Consider the following 14,978-nt stretch of genomic DNA (forward strand, 5'->3'; position numbering starts at 1 on the left):
CCTCTCTCTCTCTCCCTCTCTCTCTCTCTCACACACACACACACACACACACACACACACGGATAATAATGTCCTAGAGCTGTGGCCATAGGACCATCTCTCTCCCTCTCTCTCTCTCTCTCACACACACACACACACACACGGATAATGATGTCCTAGAGCTGTGGCCATAGGACCCTCTTCTTCAAGGAAAGCCAGCTTAATGAGCCATTCCTTTCCTTAGCAACCAGCACACTTAGAGCCCACTTCTGGTAGTGCTTAAGATAAACCTTACTGTGAATTCCATTGTCTAACTGAAAGTTCCCCGGTGTTAATCGAGTACCCACAGGCCCTGTGGCACAGGCACGACAAAACCAAGGAGAAAAGGAGAAGAGATTGAGAGAACCTGAGAAAACTGGAGCTATCTCAAAGACTTATTTCTGGCAATTAAGGACCTTGCTTCCTAAAACAGACAAAATAACATGGATATGCACACCATTTTAAATACATTTCAAAACACCTCAATGCCAGATTTAAAAATTTAGATCCCACTTATAGTGATCTAATTTTCCCTTTTCCTTCATAACTACTTTGCCCTCAAAAATAATTTTATGCCGGGTGTGGTGGCTCACACGTGTAATCCCAGCACTTTGGGAAGCTGAGGCGGGTAGACTACTTGAGGTCAGGAGTTTAAGGCCAGCCTGGCCAACATGGTGAAACTCCGTATTTACTAAAAATACAAAAATTAGCCAGGCATGGTGGCATGCGCCTATAATCCCAGCTACTTGGGAGGCTGAGGCAGGAGCATCGCTTGAACCTGGGAGGCAGAGTTTGCAGTGAGCCAAGATCATGCCACTGCACTCAGCCTGGGCAACAGAGATTTGAGATAATTATTTATTTATCAGAAATAATAATTATCATAATTATCTCAAATAATAATAACAATTATTATTATTTGAGATAATTATTTATAATAAATTATTTGAGATAATTATTATTTTGAGATAATTATTGAGATATTATTTGAGATAATTATTATTGATAATAATACATAAATTATTTATTAATTATAACATAATTAATAATTGTTATAAGAGCAAGACCCTGTCTCAAAATAATTATTGTTTTAATAGTGTACAGCCATAGTCCGCTTATAGTAAATGACCAACCTGCATCAGGTATTTTCAAATAACTAAAATGGAACACATATCACATCCAATGTCTCTAGCTTACATCCGCTATAATACTCACATGAACAATTTTTTAAAAGCTGTAAGACTGTACCATATATATTTTGTGGCTCTACAAAAGTGCATATTTCTGCACCTCAAGATAGTTCTTCATGTCACATGGCCATTGAGGCTTTACAGCTTCAGAAGGGTGACTGAAATCATCCTCCCTAACACTGAGGCGAAGAACAGGTATTAGTGACCCTGAGAAATGGCACATCAAAAAAAAAGGAGTCCTCTTTCAAGATTATTATTATTTTGTGAGACAGAGTCTCACTCTGTTGCCCAGGCTGGAGTGCAGTGGCGCAATCCTGGCTCACTGCAATCTCCACCTCCAGGGTTTAAGCCTCAGCCTCCCCAGTAGCTGGGATTACAGGCGCATGACACCACGCCTGGCTAATTTTTGTATCTTTAGTAGAGACAGGGGTTTCACCATGTTGATCAGGCTAGTCTTGAACTCCTAACCTCGTGATCTGCCCACCGTGGCTTCCTGAAGTGCTGGGATCCAGCTTCTTCCAAGATTATTAAAGGTGCTCTGGGGACAGAGAGTAGAGAGGGAGGGCACGCTTCTTTCGGGTATCCACAGCAGTCCTTTCAATGTAATTACTGCAAGGTTCGGAAGTTGCTACAAGGTTGTTTCATGTGTCTGGAACCTTATTTCACACTTTCTTCTTTCTCAGCTCCATTCACCCTCCCACCTGTGTCTCAAGTGTTATCTATTCCATGAACCTTCTCTACTCCACACCTTGTTCGTCCATCCCTCACCTCAGGCAGAGCTGGGGCTCCTCTTCTGCGCTCCCCATGACCCTGAGCTCACTGCATGACTGAATGCCTCACAGGTGCTATAACTGGCTCTGTCCCCAGAGCACCACCTGGGTCTCTTAGCACCATGCTCTCCCACTTACACATGCCTAGAACATAGCCAGCACACAGCAACCATCTGAAGCCTGCACCATTACGCTTCTACTGCTAAATCAAATAACCTGTTACCTTCTAGGTATCAACCAGTTCTTCAAGAGAATCTACATTTATGATATGCAAAAAGAACTAAGTAGTTTGGATGTATTAATGTCAAGTTATACAAAAACCCAAATTCATGTATGGTAAAAACAAAAAAAAAATTTTGTTAAAATTATATGGACTATATAATATTGGGAAGCATTAAAAACTAAATTGAAAAGTTCTAACATTATAAATATTTGGCTAATCTCACCCAAGAAAATTTGTGCACTATTAATTAGCCTGTTATTAGCCAAAGTTATAAAAACAAATTGAAATTATAAATCTATGTCATGTAATAGGGTATTTTAATATTGAATAATTGAGACATATATTTCACACGATCTCACTGAGGATCAGGGTACCATTCTGGTGACACTAAATACCTTAATTTTACCTTTATTCTATCCCTGTACAGTACTGTTATTTAAAGAACAGTATCTTTAGATAAAGTACTATCACTGATCAGCTTCTGTTTGCCTCAGTAATTGAATGACTTATTCTGATTATGATGAAAACACTATGAATGAAGCTGGGCTTTCCCTTCATTCAAGGAATATGCAAAACAATTTCCTTTAAAAGTTGTGCAGAGGGAAATCTTTAAAGATAAATTCACATTACAGTAGCTTTCTTTAAAACTACTTTCTTCCCACCCATCGACATGGAGGAAAGGAGAGAGAGCAGAGAAACAGACAGAATATGTAGGTGTTTCTTTTGCGTCTTTTTAAAAGTTAAAACTCATTACTTAAAGAATTAGAAAAATAAATTTAAAGGCATTCAACAAGCAACGCTGAATAAAATTCACAGCACAATGAAGTTTACAAAGGTCAAATGAGGAAGATGAGCTCTCCTCCTTTAGACAAACTACATCCAAAAGCCACCCAGAGCAGGATTAGAAGAAGACACTTTATTTATTTATTTTTTTATTTTATTTATTTATTTTTTTCTTGAGACAGAGTTTCACTCTTGTCACCCAGACTGGAGTGCAATGGCGCAATGTGGGCTCATTGCAACCTCTGCCTCTTGGGTTCAAGAGATTCTCCTGCCTCAGCCTCCTGAGTAGCTAGGATTACAGGCACACGCCACCATGCCCAGCTAATTTTTGTACTTTTAGTAGATACAGGGTTTCACCATGTTGATCAGGCTGGTCTCGAATGCCTGACCTAAAGTTATCTGCCTGCCTCAGCTTTCCAAAGTGCTAGGATTACGGGCGTGAGCCACCATGGCCAGCCAGAAGACGACACTTTTGAAATCCTCTGGGTGAACACTGATCTTCCTACTTACAGGGCGTGCCAGGGACTCTATACAGAGATGGTAATTGCTGCTCAGAAAACAGGAGCCTGGTTCAGGGGTGAAAATTCTTCAACTACAGCAGTCTTACGAAGGCACTGGGCCGGGCACGGTGGCTCACGCTTGTAATCTTAGCACTTTGAGAGGCTGAGGCTGGCAGATCACCTGAGGTCAGGAGTTCGAGACCAGCTTGACCAACATGGAGAAACCCCGTCTCTACCAAAAATACAAAATTAGCTGGGTGTGGTGGTGCATGTCTGTAATCCCAGTTACTCAGAAGGCTGAGGCTGGAGAATCGCTTGAACCCGGGAGACAGAGGTTGTGGTGAGCCGAGATCGTGCCACTGCATTCCAGCCTGGGCAACAAGAGTGCATCTCTGTCTCAAAAAAAAAAAAAAAAAGAAGGTACTGGAAGACCGAGCTAATCCACTCAGGAGGAGGAAAACCATGTAGATTTTGAAGTCAGAATGACCTGGGTAAAAACTTCAGCTTAGCCACCTACTACAAGGCCTTGCATAAATTACCTAAACTCTTCAGCCCCTCAATTTCCTCACCTGAAAAATGGGGTGATAATATTCATGTAATAATATTCATTCCACCACTGGGTTGCTGTCAAGAATTTAAGACAGTTCCTAACCATCAGCATATGGTAGTTATTAAGGCAACCAAAATAACTCAGAAGAGCTGACTATGCTGTTTCCCATAAGTAACAGACTCTTACTTCCTGTGTCAAACTTGTATCCAATGTCTGAGCTCCAAACCTTGACCAGTAAAGTGACTTTTTGTATGGAGCACATTATAGGAAATAAATTGTGCAACCCATTTCCAGAAATAAGTTTCCATGTGTGTATGACCTCAGATATGCATCCTTGTCATCATCTCTGAGAACGTGAGCCCCACAGGAGCACCTAAAGCAATGGCTACATATTAAATTGTATATTAATTAATGGCTTCGCTCTTGCTTTTTTAAAAAGAAATAATTCCACTTTTATTAAGACTGACCTTGCTGGCATTTCTAATGCTCGTCTCACACAGACCCTGAGAATTACTATAGACTGAATGTTGTGTTCTCCCAAATACATATGCTGAAATTCTAACCCCTAATTTGATGGTATAATGAGGCGAGCCTTTGGGAGATGATCATGTCCTGAGCAAGGAGCTCTCATGAAGGGGATTAATGTCCTTATAGAAGAGATCCTGGAGCACTCTCTTCCCCCTTCTTCTACCTTGTAAAGATACAGCCAGAAGACTGGGACCAGGCCCTCACCAGACACCAAACCTGCCTGCACCTGGAGCCTGGACTTCACAGGCTCCAGAAGTGTGAGAAATAAACCTGTTGTTTATAACCCACCATGTCTATGGTATTTTATTATAGCATGCTGCATGAACTCAGACATAATAACTGCAAAATATTAAATTATTTTAAGAGCTTAAATAGTGAAAATTATTCCCCTCTATAAAATAAAACAGTCTTTGCCCTATCAAGACTACATAAGTAAGATGCTCAAATTCTACAGTAATAAAACAATTGGCACTACAAATGAGGTATTTCCTGCAGATAAAATTAGTATGACTTAAACATGATATACCTACACTGAATAGAATACATGATAGATGCTGGGGTACAGTAACATGAAAAAAGAATTTTTTACCCAGATCTAAGTAGCTTGTGGCAAAACAGTCACCTGAATACATTGTTTATAAGAAGTGTAAAATAATACAGTCCTTTGGAAAGCATTATGACAATATGTATGAAGAAATTTAAAATAGCAGGGGCACTGGCTCATGCCTATAATCCCAGCATTTTGGGAGGCAGCAGCAGGCAGATCAACTGAGGTCAGGCATTCAAGACCAGCCCGGCCAACATGGTGAAACCCTGTCTCTACTAAAAATACAAAAAATTAGCCAGGCATGGTGGCGCACGCCTGTAATCCCAGCTACTTGGAAGGCTGAGGCAGAAGAATCACTTGAACCCAGGAGGCGGAGGTTTCAGTGAGCCGAGATCGTGCCACTGCACTCCAGCCTGGGCGACAGAGTGAGATTCCATCTCAAAAAAAGAAAAAACCAAAAAATAACTTTAAAATATTTATATCCTTTACCTCCACAATGAATCTCTTCAACATAAGTAATAGTCCTAAATGCAGAAAAGAACTGCTATGTATAGACATGTTCATTGAAGGAATATTTACATTTGTAAGAAAAACAAAAGGGAGCAACTTAAACGTCTAAAAGCAGGAAAAAATAAGATTAAATAAATTGTGAAATTCACTTAATGGAATATTGATATACATAAACACTGTGCCATGAGAAATGCTTTTTATATATAAGATTGAGAAGTATGCAACAAACATGTATATATATGCACACAAATATACAAGTAAAAAATGCATAGAAAAAATATTAGAAAGTAATGTAAGTAGTTATTACTAACGTTGCCTTTACATAGTAAGATTATGGTCTTCTTTTTTTTTTAATCTTTCTTTAACCAAATTTTAAAAATAAGGTATTAGTTTTTTTAAAAAATTTTTTTTAAGCATTCATTAGCACCCATAGCAAAAAAAAAAAAAAAAAACAAAAAAAAACAAAAAAAAACCCTCAAGGCTTTCGTAATGCAATATATCCATGAAATCCTTATTACAAAGTTCATTAACTTCCAAAAAATAAGTAGTACCAGCATTATATACACCCTAAAACACATTTCCTTCTTGAAAGCAGAAGAGCGAATGAGAGTGGAGAGCCACGGGTATGGAGGAGGGGCTTACATAATTGTCTCTTGCAGACCAGCCTGGATAAAGTTGCATATGTAGCTGTCTTTCTTTCCGTGCTAATTCATAATATTTAGCCTGCTCTTCACGGGAGAGGGCATGCCACTAAAACAGAGAGGAAGGAAGAAAAATACAAAAATAAGCAAAATAGCAATAGTATATTTTATGTTTCAAAAATCAAAAAATGAAAACATTAAGCATTTAAACTTTGATTTATTTTTAAATTGCAGAAGACCAAGTGCCAAGTGCTATAGAAATCTACTTAGAGTCTAGTGGCTACAGTGAAACTCAAACTTTGGTTTCTCTATCCTGTTCTCCGATATCACATGAAACACATCAAAGTCAATCAAAGTATTCAAAGTAAAATGATCTCTGTCACCCACCCTTTCTCTTTTCCAATATAAATTAAAAAGAACTTTCAATGGTGAACCTCAACACCCAACTTAACTGTTTTTCACAGTTAGTAGCATATTCTGATATCTGAGCCCAAGTACTTTTTATTTATGCAAAATGTGATAATTTCCAGATGTCTTTTAAAACAGATACACCCTCTCCTCATATGAACACTTTCCCGTTTTGTCATAGGAAGAGTCTGAAACCTTAATCATATGCTTGTCTATAGAGAAGGACATGAAAAGTCAGCTTGTCTGTCTCCGTCTCTTCACTGTCTCCTCAAACTCATATAGACGCTATCTATAGGGACAACACTGATGACACTGTCCAGTCACACAAGCACATTTTATGGCTATGGCTTTTAGCTTCCTTTTGATGGACAGCAAGGGGCATTATTTAAGTTTATTTTGCCATCTAGAATTTGAGACTATAGTTTCTAATATGAAGAATATAGCTGCTAATATCCTACAAACTTTTTGTCTCCTTTTTACATAACTGATTATATAGCATATATAACAAAGTAGTTTATATAGGAAAGGTATCTGGGATTTTAAGGGGTTTACATTTGCACACTGCTTTGCATATATCTGCACATGACTCACCCCAGTCCCCAGCAGACAGTGTTCATGTATTTTCCCAGCTTCCCCAATGCCAGGACCTGCCAGCAGAACTTTCCAAGGGAGAACCATCTGGGATTTGGGGGAACCACTGTCCATGAGAGTATGACACAGAGGCGATGGTAGCTACCCAAGGAGACCAACCAGAGCCCACACTACGCACACATACATGCTCACCTAAGCACATACACACACCACTCACATGGTCACCTGAGCACGTATACCCACACCCACATGCATAACACACATGCTCCTCTGTGCACATAAACTACATGCACGCCACACATGCTCACTTTTGCACCTGCAATGCTCACCAGTGCGCATACACCATCTGTCAGCTGGGAGCCTCCCTGCTCCTGTTCTCCCCCAGCTCTCAGGTGTAGAGCTTCCCAGTTTGCTTTCTTCCCATTCCAGGCTATGAGATCCTTTCCCATTCACGGCTGCTCTGCATATTAATTTTTATCTCCCTGTTCATGTCTTTTAAAATGATTTTTAAATAAGAAGGATGTGGGTGGGTTGGAGGAAGGACCAAGTGAGAGAGGCTGATGAGAGAGAAAATCTTCTCCTAGAGGAGGCTATATGTCTAAGTCTTAATCAACTTGGACTCAGCCCCTAAAGTGTAGCTAAGACAACAAACACCTGCTGCTCTTGTTTGACAACAGAACATGAAGCTGATTTCAGGACACGACAGCACCTTCTGGCCACACCCCACCTCCAGTTCCAGCCTCCAGTGTGAGAAGCAGCAGTTCCCACTAGCAGGGCAATACAGTCCATTTCCTTTGAAAGCCCCCTAACAGTCAGGCTGTGCTGAAGAGAATAGGTGATTTATTGTTTAATTGCTTTAGAAGTGCAGAGTATGAGGTTAAAAAGCATGACACACAGCAGGGCTTGCCCCAAGCCTAAAGGCAAATCAGGTGATGTGCTTTTGTTTAAAAAAAAAAATTACAGGGAGGTGCCAGAAAAACAAAACAAAACAAAACAACCCTGGAAACAGTTACCTGAAGCACAGTTCTTTTTACTAGTAGAATAAACCTTAGACAAATTGAGCCTAAGAAGAAGCTATTTCTGGGGCAGCAGCGGTGGTTTAAATTGGGATGGAAAAGTCACACTGCTTCTAGCAACTGACAGCTTTTTAAACCTGGAACACTGGCCTGGTATTACAGACCTTCACAGGGAGAAAAACCAAATTGGACACAAAAGGAAACATCATCGGTTTTTTGATGTTTTGTTCTTTTTGTTTTTGTTTTTTTTTTTTTGAGACAAGGTTTTGCTGTGTTGCTGGAGTGCAGTGGTGTGATCATAGCTCACTGCAACCTCGAACTCCTGGGCTCCAGCAATCTTCCCACCGCAACCCTGAGCTAGGATTACAGGAATACATTACCATGCCTGGCTAATCTTTGATTTTTTAAAAGAAAAGTGATATTTATGGTAGGGTGCAGTGGCTCATGCCTGTAATCCCAGCACTTTGGGAGGCTGAGGCACACAGATCACTGGGGGCCAGTGGTTCAGGACCAGCCTGGCAAACATGACGAAATCCTGTTTCTATTAAAATACAAAAATTAGCCAGGTGTGGCAGTGCCTGCCTGTAATCCCAGTTACTCAGGAGGCTGAGGCATGACAATTGCTTGAACCCAGGAGGTAGAGGTTGCAGTGAGCCAAGATTGCACCACTGCACTCCAGCCTGGGTGATAGAGCAAGATTCTATCTCACAAAGAAAAAAGAAAACTGATATTTACACAGTGAGCTTTAGTGCTAAATAAAGATGACTGGCAAGAGGCAAAGCTTTACCAGTAAGGAAAAAAACAAGGGACAAAAAAAAAAGAAAACAAGACAAGAAGTCTTCCATTTTAAATTTATTATTTGACAAGTATCATTCCCTTGTATACAACACCTTTTGTCAGTATAATTTTACATAACTTACAGCAGCTGAGAAAACCTGGATTCATAAATACAAATTAACTCCCAAAATAGATACCAAGGTTGGGTCTTCTACCCAAACAACCAGGGATTTTTCAGTTAAAACAAGAAACAGGCTGACAAAAAGATCCAAGCTAACGAAACTGAATAAAAGGCAAGGAGGCAAAGTAGGCATAAGCTAAACTATTTACATGTTCAATTGCTTTAAGTTTTCTGATCCCCCCCCTTTTTTTTTGAGACAGAGTCTCGCTCTGTTGCCCAGGCTGGAGCGCAGTGGCGCGATCTCAGCTCACTGCAACCTCTGCCTCCCAGGTTCAAGTGATTCTCCTGCCTCAGCCTCCCGAGTAGCTGGGACAACAGGTGCCCGCCACCACGCCCGGCTAATTTTTTGTATTTTTAGTAGAGATGGGGTTTCACCATGTTAGCCAGGAAGTTCTCTGATATTTCTAATGTACAAAAATGACTCACAAATAGAAGATCACTTACCAAAATGAACAGTAGATAAAATGATGGAATTAAAGTTTTGCATTGAAAACAAAAACAAAGTCTAGTACAGACCTGAAAGATGGTCTTTCTTTACGGGAATTTCTGAAACACAATTGACTAAAAATGCTTCTCTATCTCTGTTTACTGCAAAATAGAGAGTCAAACTTTTTAAAAATCAAATCTCATTGTCAAGATTTCACCAAGTTGTGGGGGAAATACCCATTTAATTTGAATAAACTTGTACAGTTCCAAGATAAAACATTCTCATGACAAATTTGTGATAAATGGATTTCCTTTAATAGCCAGGAAGGTCTGAAGAGAAAAGCCTTATTTTACAATAAAATTTGTCCTATTATTATTTATAATGTGGATTAAAAATAAAACTTTGATTAATTCACATGAACACTTCTATTTTACAGATATAGTAAAGATGAATAAAAAATCAAAAGATAAAATGTTCTGGGATGGATTTAAGATCCATTTTTAAGAACTCAAATTGTCCCAGTGTAAAACGTCATGATTTTGATGCCAGAGACTTTAAAGAGCTAGCAAGGGCTGCCCTGCCAGAGGGGAGTTATGAAAGGACAGAAAACCTGATCTTAATCAAAGATTCAGAGGCCTATAAATAGAAACAGGTGTCTAAATCAGAGACAGACAGAGACCCCAAATAAGAACCATCCTTTAGGACACATGCTCAGATCTGGGGATTGTTAAGGGAGCTGGGAAAGTAGCAATTGTTGGAAATATGCATTAAGAATAGGAAGCATACTACTCTCTTGAGCAGGAAAGTACTTCCCACTGGAAGGCCAGGCGGCCCTTAACTCAAAAAAGAAAAAACTAAGAGTTGCATACAAGCTGAAATAAAAACATCAGCCCTTCTTTTCCTCTGATTTCTTCTTTTAAAGAGTCAGGGAAAATGATCATCAGCTTTTAAGGCAGAGTTCTTCCAAGATGATGGGAATCACTCATCTGCCATGATCTGGCTTGGGAAAGCATTGTAATTATTGTTATTAAGTGTCTAAGAATCCACAGGGAGATAGGGCATTGTACACAGGACACCAAAAAAAGCTATAATCTACTACCGCATCCTCCCCTGGAAACCCCGGTGACTTGCAGATTGGAAATAGCTGCATTTTGAGGCTATCTGATGGGAATCAACAATGTAAGAGGGCCTGCTTCCCTCCTGTTCACATGGACTAGAAATCTCCTGAATGCTTTCTCTTATAAATGTTCAAATTTATTAGGTTCAGAACAGACCTGGTAAAATTATCATCAACAATAGCTAACACATGATCCTCTATGTTTCACAAGGGTTGTTAGATCCTACACAACTGAATGTTCATTTGTCAATCATGAATTTCTTGAGAGGTTGCAAAAACAAACGCAGGGTCACAAATTAAGAGGCTACCACACAGATATGAAGAGCATCAACAAATTAAAATGAAACATTTCTAAAATTATAATGATACTGTGATTATGGTGAAAATGTAATTTAAATTAGAGAAATTCAAACTCTCTCTACCACTCTTCGGCTATCTAACTAAAATCACTTCAATCCCATGCAAAGTACTTGGAAGGACTGACTATGTATGTCTTTTGGCTGACAGCTGGATAAACAATCTTAGAGTGTCTATCCTAGTTGTAGCCTGCTGCCTGGTACATAATAGGTGCTCAGAAAAACATCATAGCATTGGTCAATGAATGAATGAAAAGAAAAGGGCAACCCAGAAACGGCAGGTGTACACTTTGAGATTTGGAGAACAGTCTTTCTAGAATCAAGACTCCTCAGGATCATATACATTCTTCCATATAAAACCTCATGGTAGAAGAGCTCTGCTTCTGTCCTGGAAGGAGTGGCCACCTCTGTTTGCCAGGCTGGTCCCCCAAAGACCTTGCTGTAGGCTCTCTGAAAGGGCTAAGTGCTTTCCTGCTTCAGAGGAGGCACACACATGCTACTCCATCTGCCTGTGGGGGAATCTACCTCTCCCCATTCATCTCTACTTAGCTCTCACATCTCAGCTTAAATACAGTTTCCTCAGAGGGGCCTGCCCAAGCCCCTACTGTTCTTTCTCACTGAATCTGATTCCCTACATTCACAGTATTTATCATAATTTTTATTATATATTTATTGGCAATTATTTATCTAATGTCTGTATTCTGTCATAAAACTTGAAGCTCCAGAAAGGGCTGTATCTATTTTGGCTAATACAGGCCCTAACAGTGATTTATATATCTGTAAATTCTAGTTGAATATTTATTTATTTAATTTTTTGAGACAGAGTCTCTGTCTGTTGCCCAGGTTAGAGAGCAAGTGGCACAATCTCGGCTCACTGCAAACTCCGCCTCCCAGATTTAAGTGATTCTCCTGCGTCAGCCTCCTGAGTAGCTGAGATTACAGGCATCCACCACCACACACTCAGCTAATTTTTTTATTTTTGGTAGAAACGGGGTTTCACCATGTCAGCCAGGCTGGTCTCGAACTCCTGACCTCAGGTGATCTGCCTGCCTTGGCCTCCCAAAGTGCTGAGATTACAGGTGTGAGCCACCGTGCCCAGTGGCTGCATCTGTTTTATTCAGCAATTATTACCTAATCTCCAGGCATCATGCCTGGCCCAAAAGTATAATCAATATTTGTTTAAAGAATGATAATGGGGCTTTAGGAGGTCGAGGGAGGTGGACGACTTGAGGTCTGGAGTTCAAGATCAACCTGGCCAACAGTGTGAAACCCTGTCTCTACTAAAAAAAATACAAAAATTAGCCAGGTGTGGTGGTAGGCAACTGTAATTCCAGCTACCGGGGAAGCGGAGGCAGGAGAATCACCTGAAGCTAGGAGATAGAGGCTGCAGTAAGCCAGGATCATGCCACTGTACTCCAACCTGGGTGACAGAGCGAGACTCATCTCAAAAAAAAAAAAAAAAAAGAATGATAACAAGGCCAGGAACAGTGGCTCACACTTATTCACCCAGCACTTTGGGAGGCCAAAAGTGGGAAGTTTGCTTGAGCCCAGGAGTTTGAGACCAGCCTGGGAACATAGCAATACCACATCTCTACAAAAAATTTTTTTTAGTTAGCCAGGCATTGGCCGCTGCCCCGTCTGACAAGTGAGGAGCCCCTCTGCCTGGCCACCCCGTCTGGGAAATGAGGGGCACCTCTGCCCGGCCGCCCTGTCCGGGAAGTGAGGAGCGCCTCTGCCCAGCCACCCAAATTGACTGGTAAGAGAGGAGTACCTCTGCCCCACCACCCAACCGACTGGGAAGAGAGGAGCGCCTCTGCCCGGCCGCCGCCCTGTCTGGGAACTGAGGGGCGCCTCTGCCCGGCCGCCGCCCTGTCTGGGAAGTGAGGGGCGCCTCTGTCCGGCCGGCCGCCGCCCTGTCTGGGAAGTGAGGGGCGCCTCTGTCCGGCCGGCCGCCGCCCTGTCTGGGAAGTGAGGGGCGCCTCTGTCCGGCCGGCCGCCGCCCTGTCTGGGAAGTGAGGGGCGCCTCTGTCCGGCCGGCCGCCGCCCTGTCTGGGAAGTGAGGGGCGCCTCTGTCCGGCCGGCCGCCGCCCTGTCTGGGAAGTGAGGGGCGCCTCTGTCCGGCCGGCCGCCGCCCTGTCTGGGAAGTGAGGGGCGCCTCTGTCCGGCCGGCCGCCGCCCTGTCTGGGAAGTGAGGGGCGCCTCTGTCCGGCCGGCCGCCGCCCTGTCTGGGAAGTGAGGGGCGCCTCTGTCCGGCCGGCCGCCGCCCTGTCTGGGAAGTGAGGGGCGCCTCTGTCCGGCCGGCCGCCGCCCTGTCTGGGAAGTGAGGGGCGCCTCTGTCCGGCCGGCCGCCGCCCTGTCTGGGAAGTGAGGGGCGCCTCTGTCCGGCCGGCCGCCGCCCTGTCTGGGAAGTGAGGGGCGCCTCTGTCCGGCCGGCCGCCGCCCTGTCTGGGAAGTGAGGGGCGCCTCTGTCCGGCCGGCCGCCGCCCTGTCTGGGAAGTGAGGGGCGCCTCTGTCCGGCCGGCCGCCGCCCTGTCTGGGAAGTGAGGGGCGCCTCTGTCCGGCCGGCCGCCGCCCTGTCTGGGAAGTGAGGGGCGCCTCTGTCCGGCCGGCCGCCGCCCTGTCTGGGAAGTGAGGGGCGCCTCTGTCCGGCCGGCCGCCGCCCTGTCTGGGAAGTGAGGGGCGCCTCTGTCCGGCCGGCCGCCGCCCTGTCTGGGAAGTGAGGGGCGCCTCTGTCCGGCCGGCCGCCGCCCTGTCTGGGAAGTGAGGGGCGCCTCTGTCCGGCCGGCCGCCGCCCTGTCTGGGAAGTGAGGGGCGCCTCTGTCCGGCCGGCCGCCGCCCTGTCTGGGAAGTGAGGGGCGCCTCTGTCCGGCCGGCCGCCGCCCTGTCTGGGAAGTGAGGGGCGCCTCTGTCCGGCCGGCCGCCGCCCTGTCTGGGAAGTGAGGGGCGCCTCTGTCCGGCCGGCCGCCGCCCTGTCTGGGAAGTGAGGGGCGCCTCTGTCCGCCCGGCCGCCGCCCTGTCTGGGAAGTGAGGGGCGCCTCTGTCCGGCCGGCCGCCGCCCTGTCTGGGAAGTGAGGGGCGCCTCTGTCCGGCCGGCCGCCGCCCTGTCTGGGAAGTGAGGGGCGCCTCTGTCCGGCCGGCCGCCGCCCTGTCTGGGAAGTGAGGGGCGCCTCTGTCCGGCCGGCCGCCGCCCTGTCTGGGAAGTGAGGGGCGCCTCTGTCCGGCCGGCCGCCGCCCTGTCTGGGAAGTGAGGGGCGCCTCTGTCCGGCCGGCCGCCGCCCTGTCTGGGAAGTGAGGGGCGCCTCTGTCCGGCCGGCCGCCGCCCTGTCTGGGAAGTGAGGGGCGCCTCTGTCCGGCCGGCCGCCGCCCTGTCTGGGAAGTGAGGGGCGCCTCTGTCCGGCCGGCCGCCGCCCTGTCTGGGAAGTGAGGGGCGCCTCTGTCCGGCCGGCCGCTGCCCTGTCTGGGAAGTGAGGGGCGCCTCTGCCCGGCCGCCGCCCTGTCTGGGAAGTGAGGGGCGCCTCTGTCCGGCCGGCCGCCGCCCTGTCTGGGAAGTGAGGGGCGCCTCTGTCCGGCCGGCCGCCGCCCTGTCTGGGAAGTGAGGGGCGCCTCTGTCCGGCCGGCCGCCGCCCTGTCTGGGAAGTGAGGGGCGCCTCTGTCCGGCCGGCCGCCGCCCTGTCTGGGAAGTGAGGGGCGCCTCTGTCCGGCCGGCCGCCGCCCTGTCTGGGAAGTGAGGGGCGCCTCTGTCCGGCCGGCCGCCGCCCTGTCTGGGAAGTGAGGGGCGCCTCTGTCCGGCCGGCCGCCGCCCTGTCTGGGAAGTGAGGGGCGCCTCTGTCCGGCCGGCCGCCGCCCTG

The 14,978-nt window shown here is 45.5% G+C and overlaps 1 protein-coding gene across 4 annotated transcripts in view; it reads right to left on the bottom strand.

Annotated features, from left to right (window-relative positions):
• LEF1 (lymphoid enhancer binding factor 1) overlaps nt 1-14,978 on the bottom strand; it is a 135,345-nt gene that overhangs the window by 21,864 nt on the left and 98,503 nt on the right. For all 4 annotated transcript variants that reach the window (XM_025385596.1, XM_025385597.1, XM_025385598.1 and 1 more), the window contains one exon: nt 6,259-6,366. In XM_025385596.1, the coding sequence (XP_025241381.1) occupies nt 6,259-6,366 (108 nt within the window). The remainder of the gene's footprint in view (nt 1-6,258; nt 6,367-14,978) is intronic.

Source organism: Theropithecus gelada, chromosome 5 (assembly GCF_003255815.1).
Source record: "Theropithecus gelada isolate Dixy chromosome 5, Tgel_1.0, whole genome shotgun sequence".
NCBI lineage: Eukaryota > Metazoa > Chordata > Mammalia > Primates > Cercopithecidae > Theropithecus > Theropithecus gelada.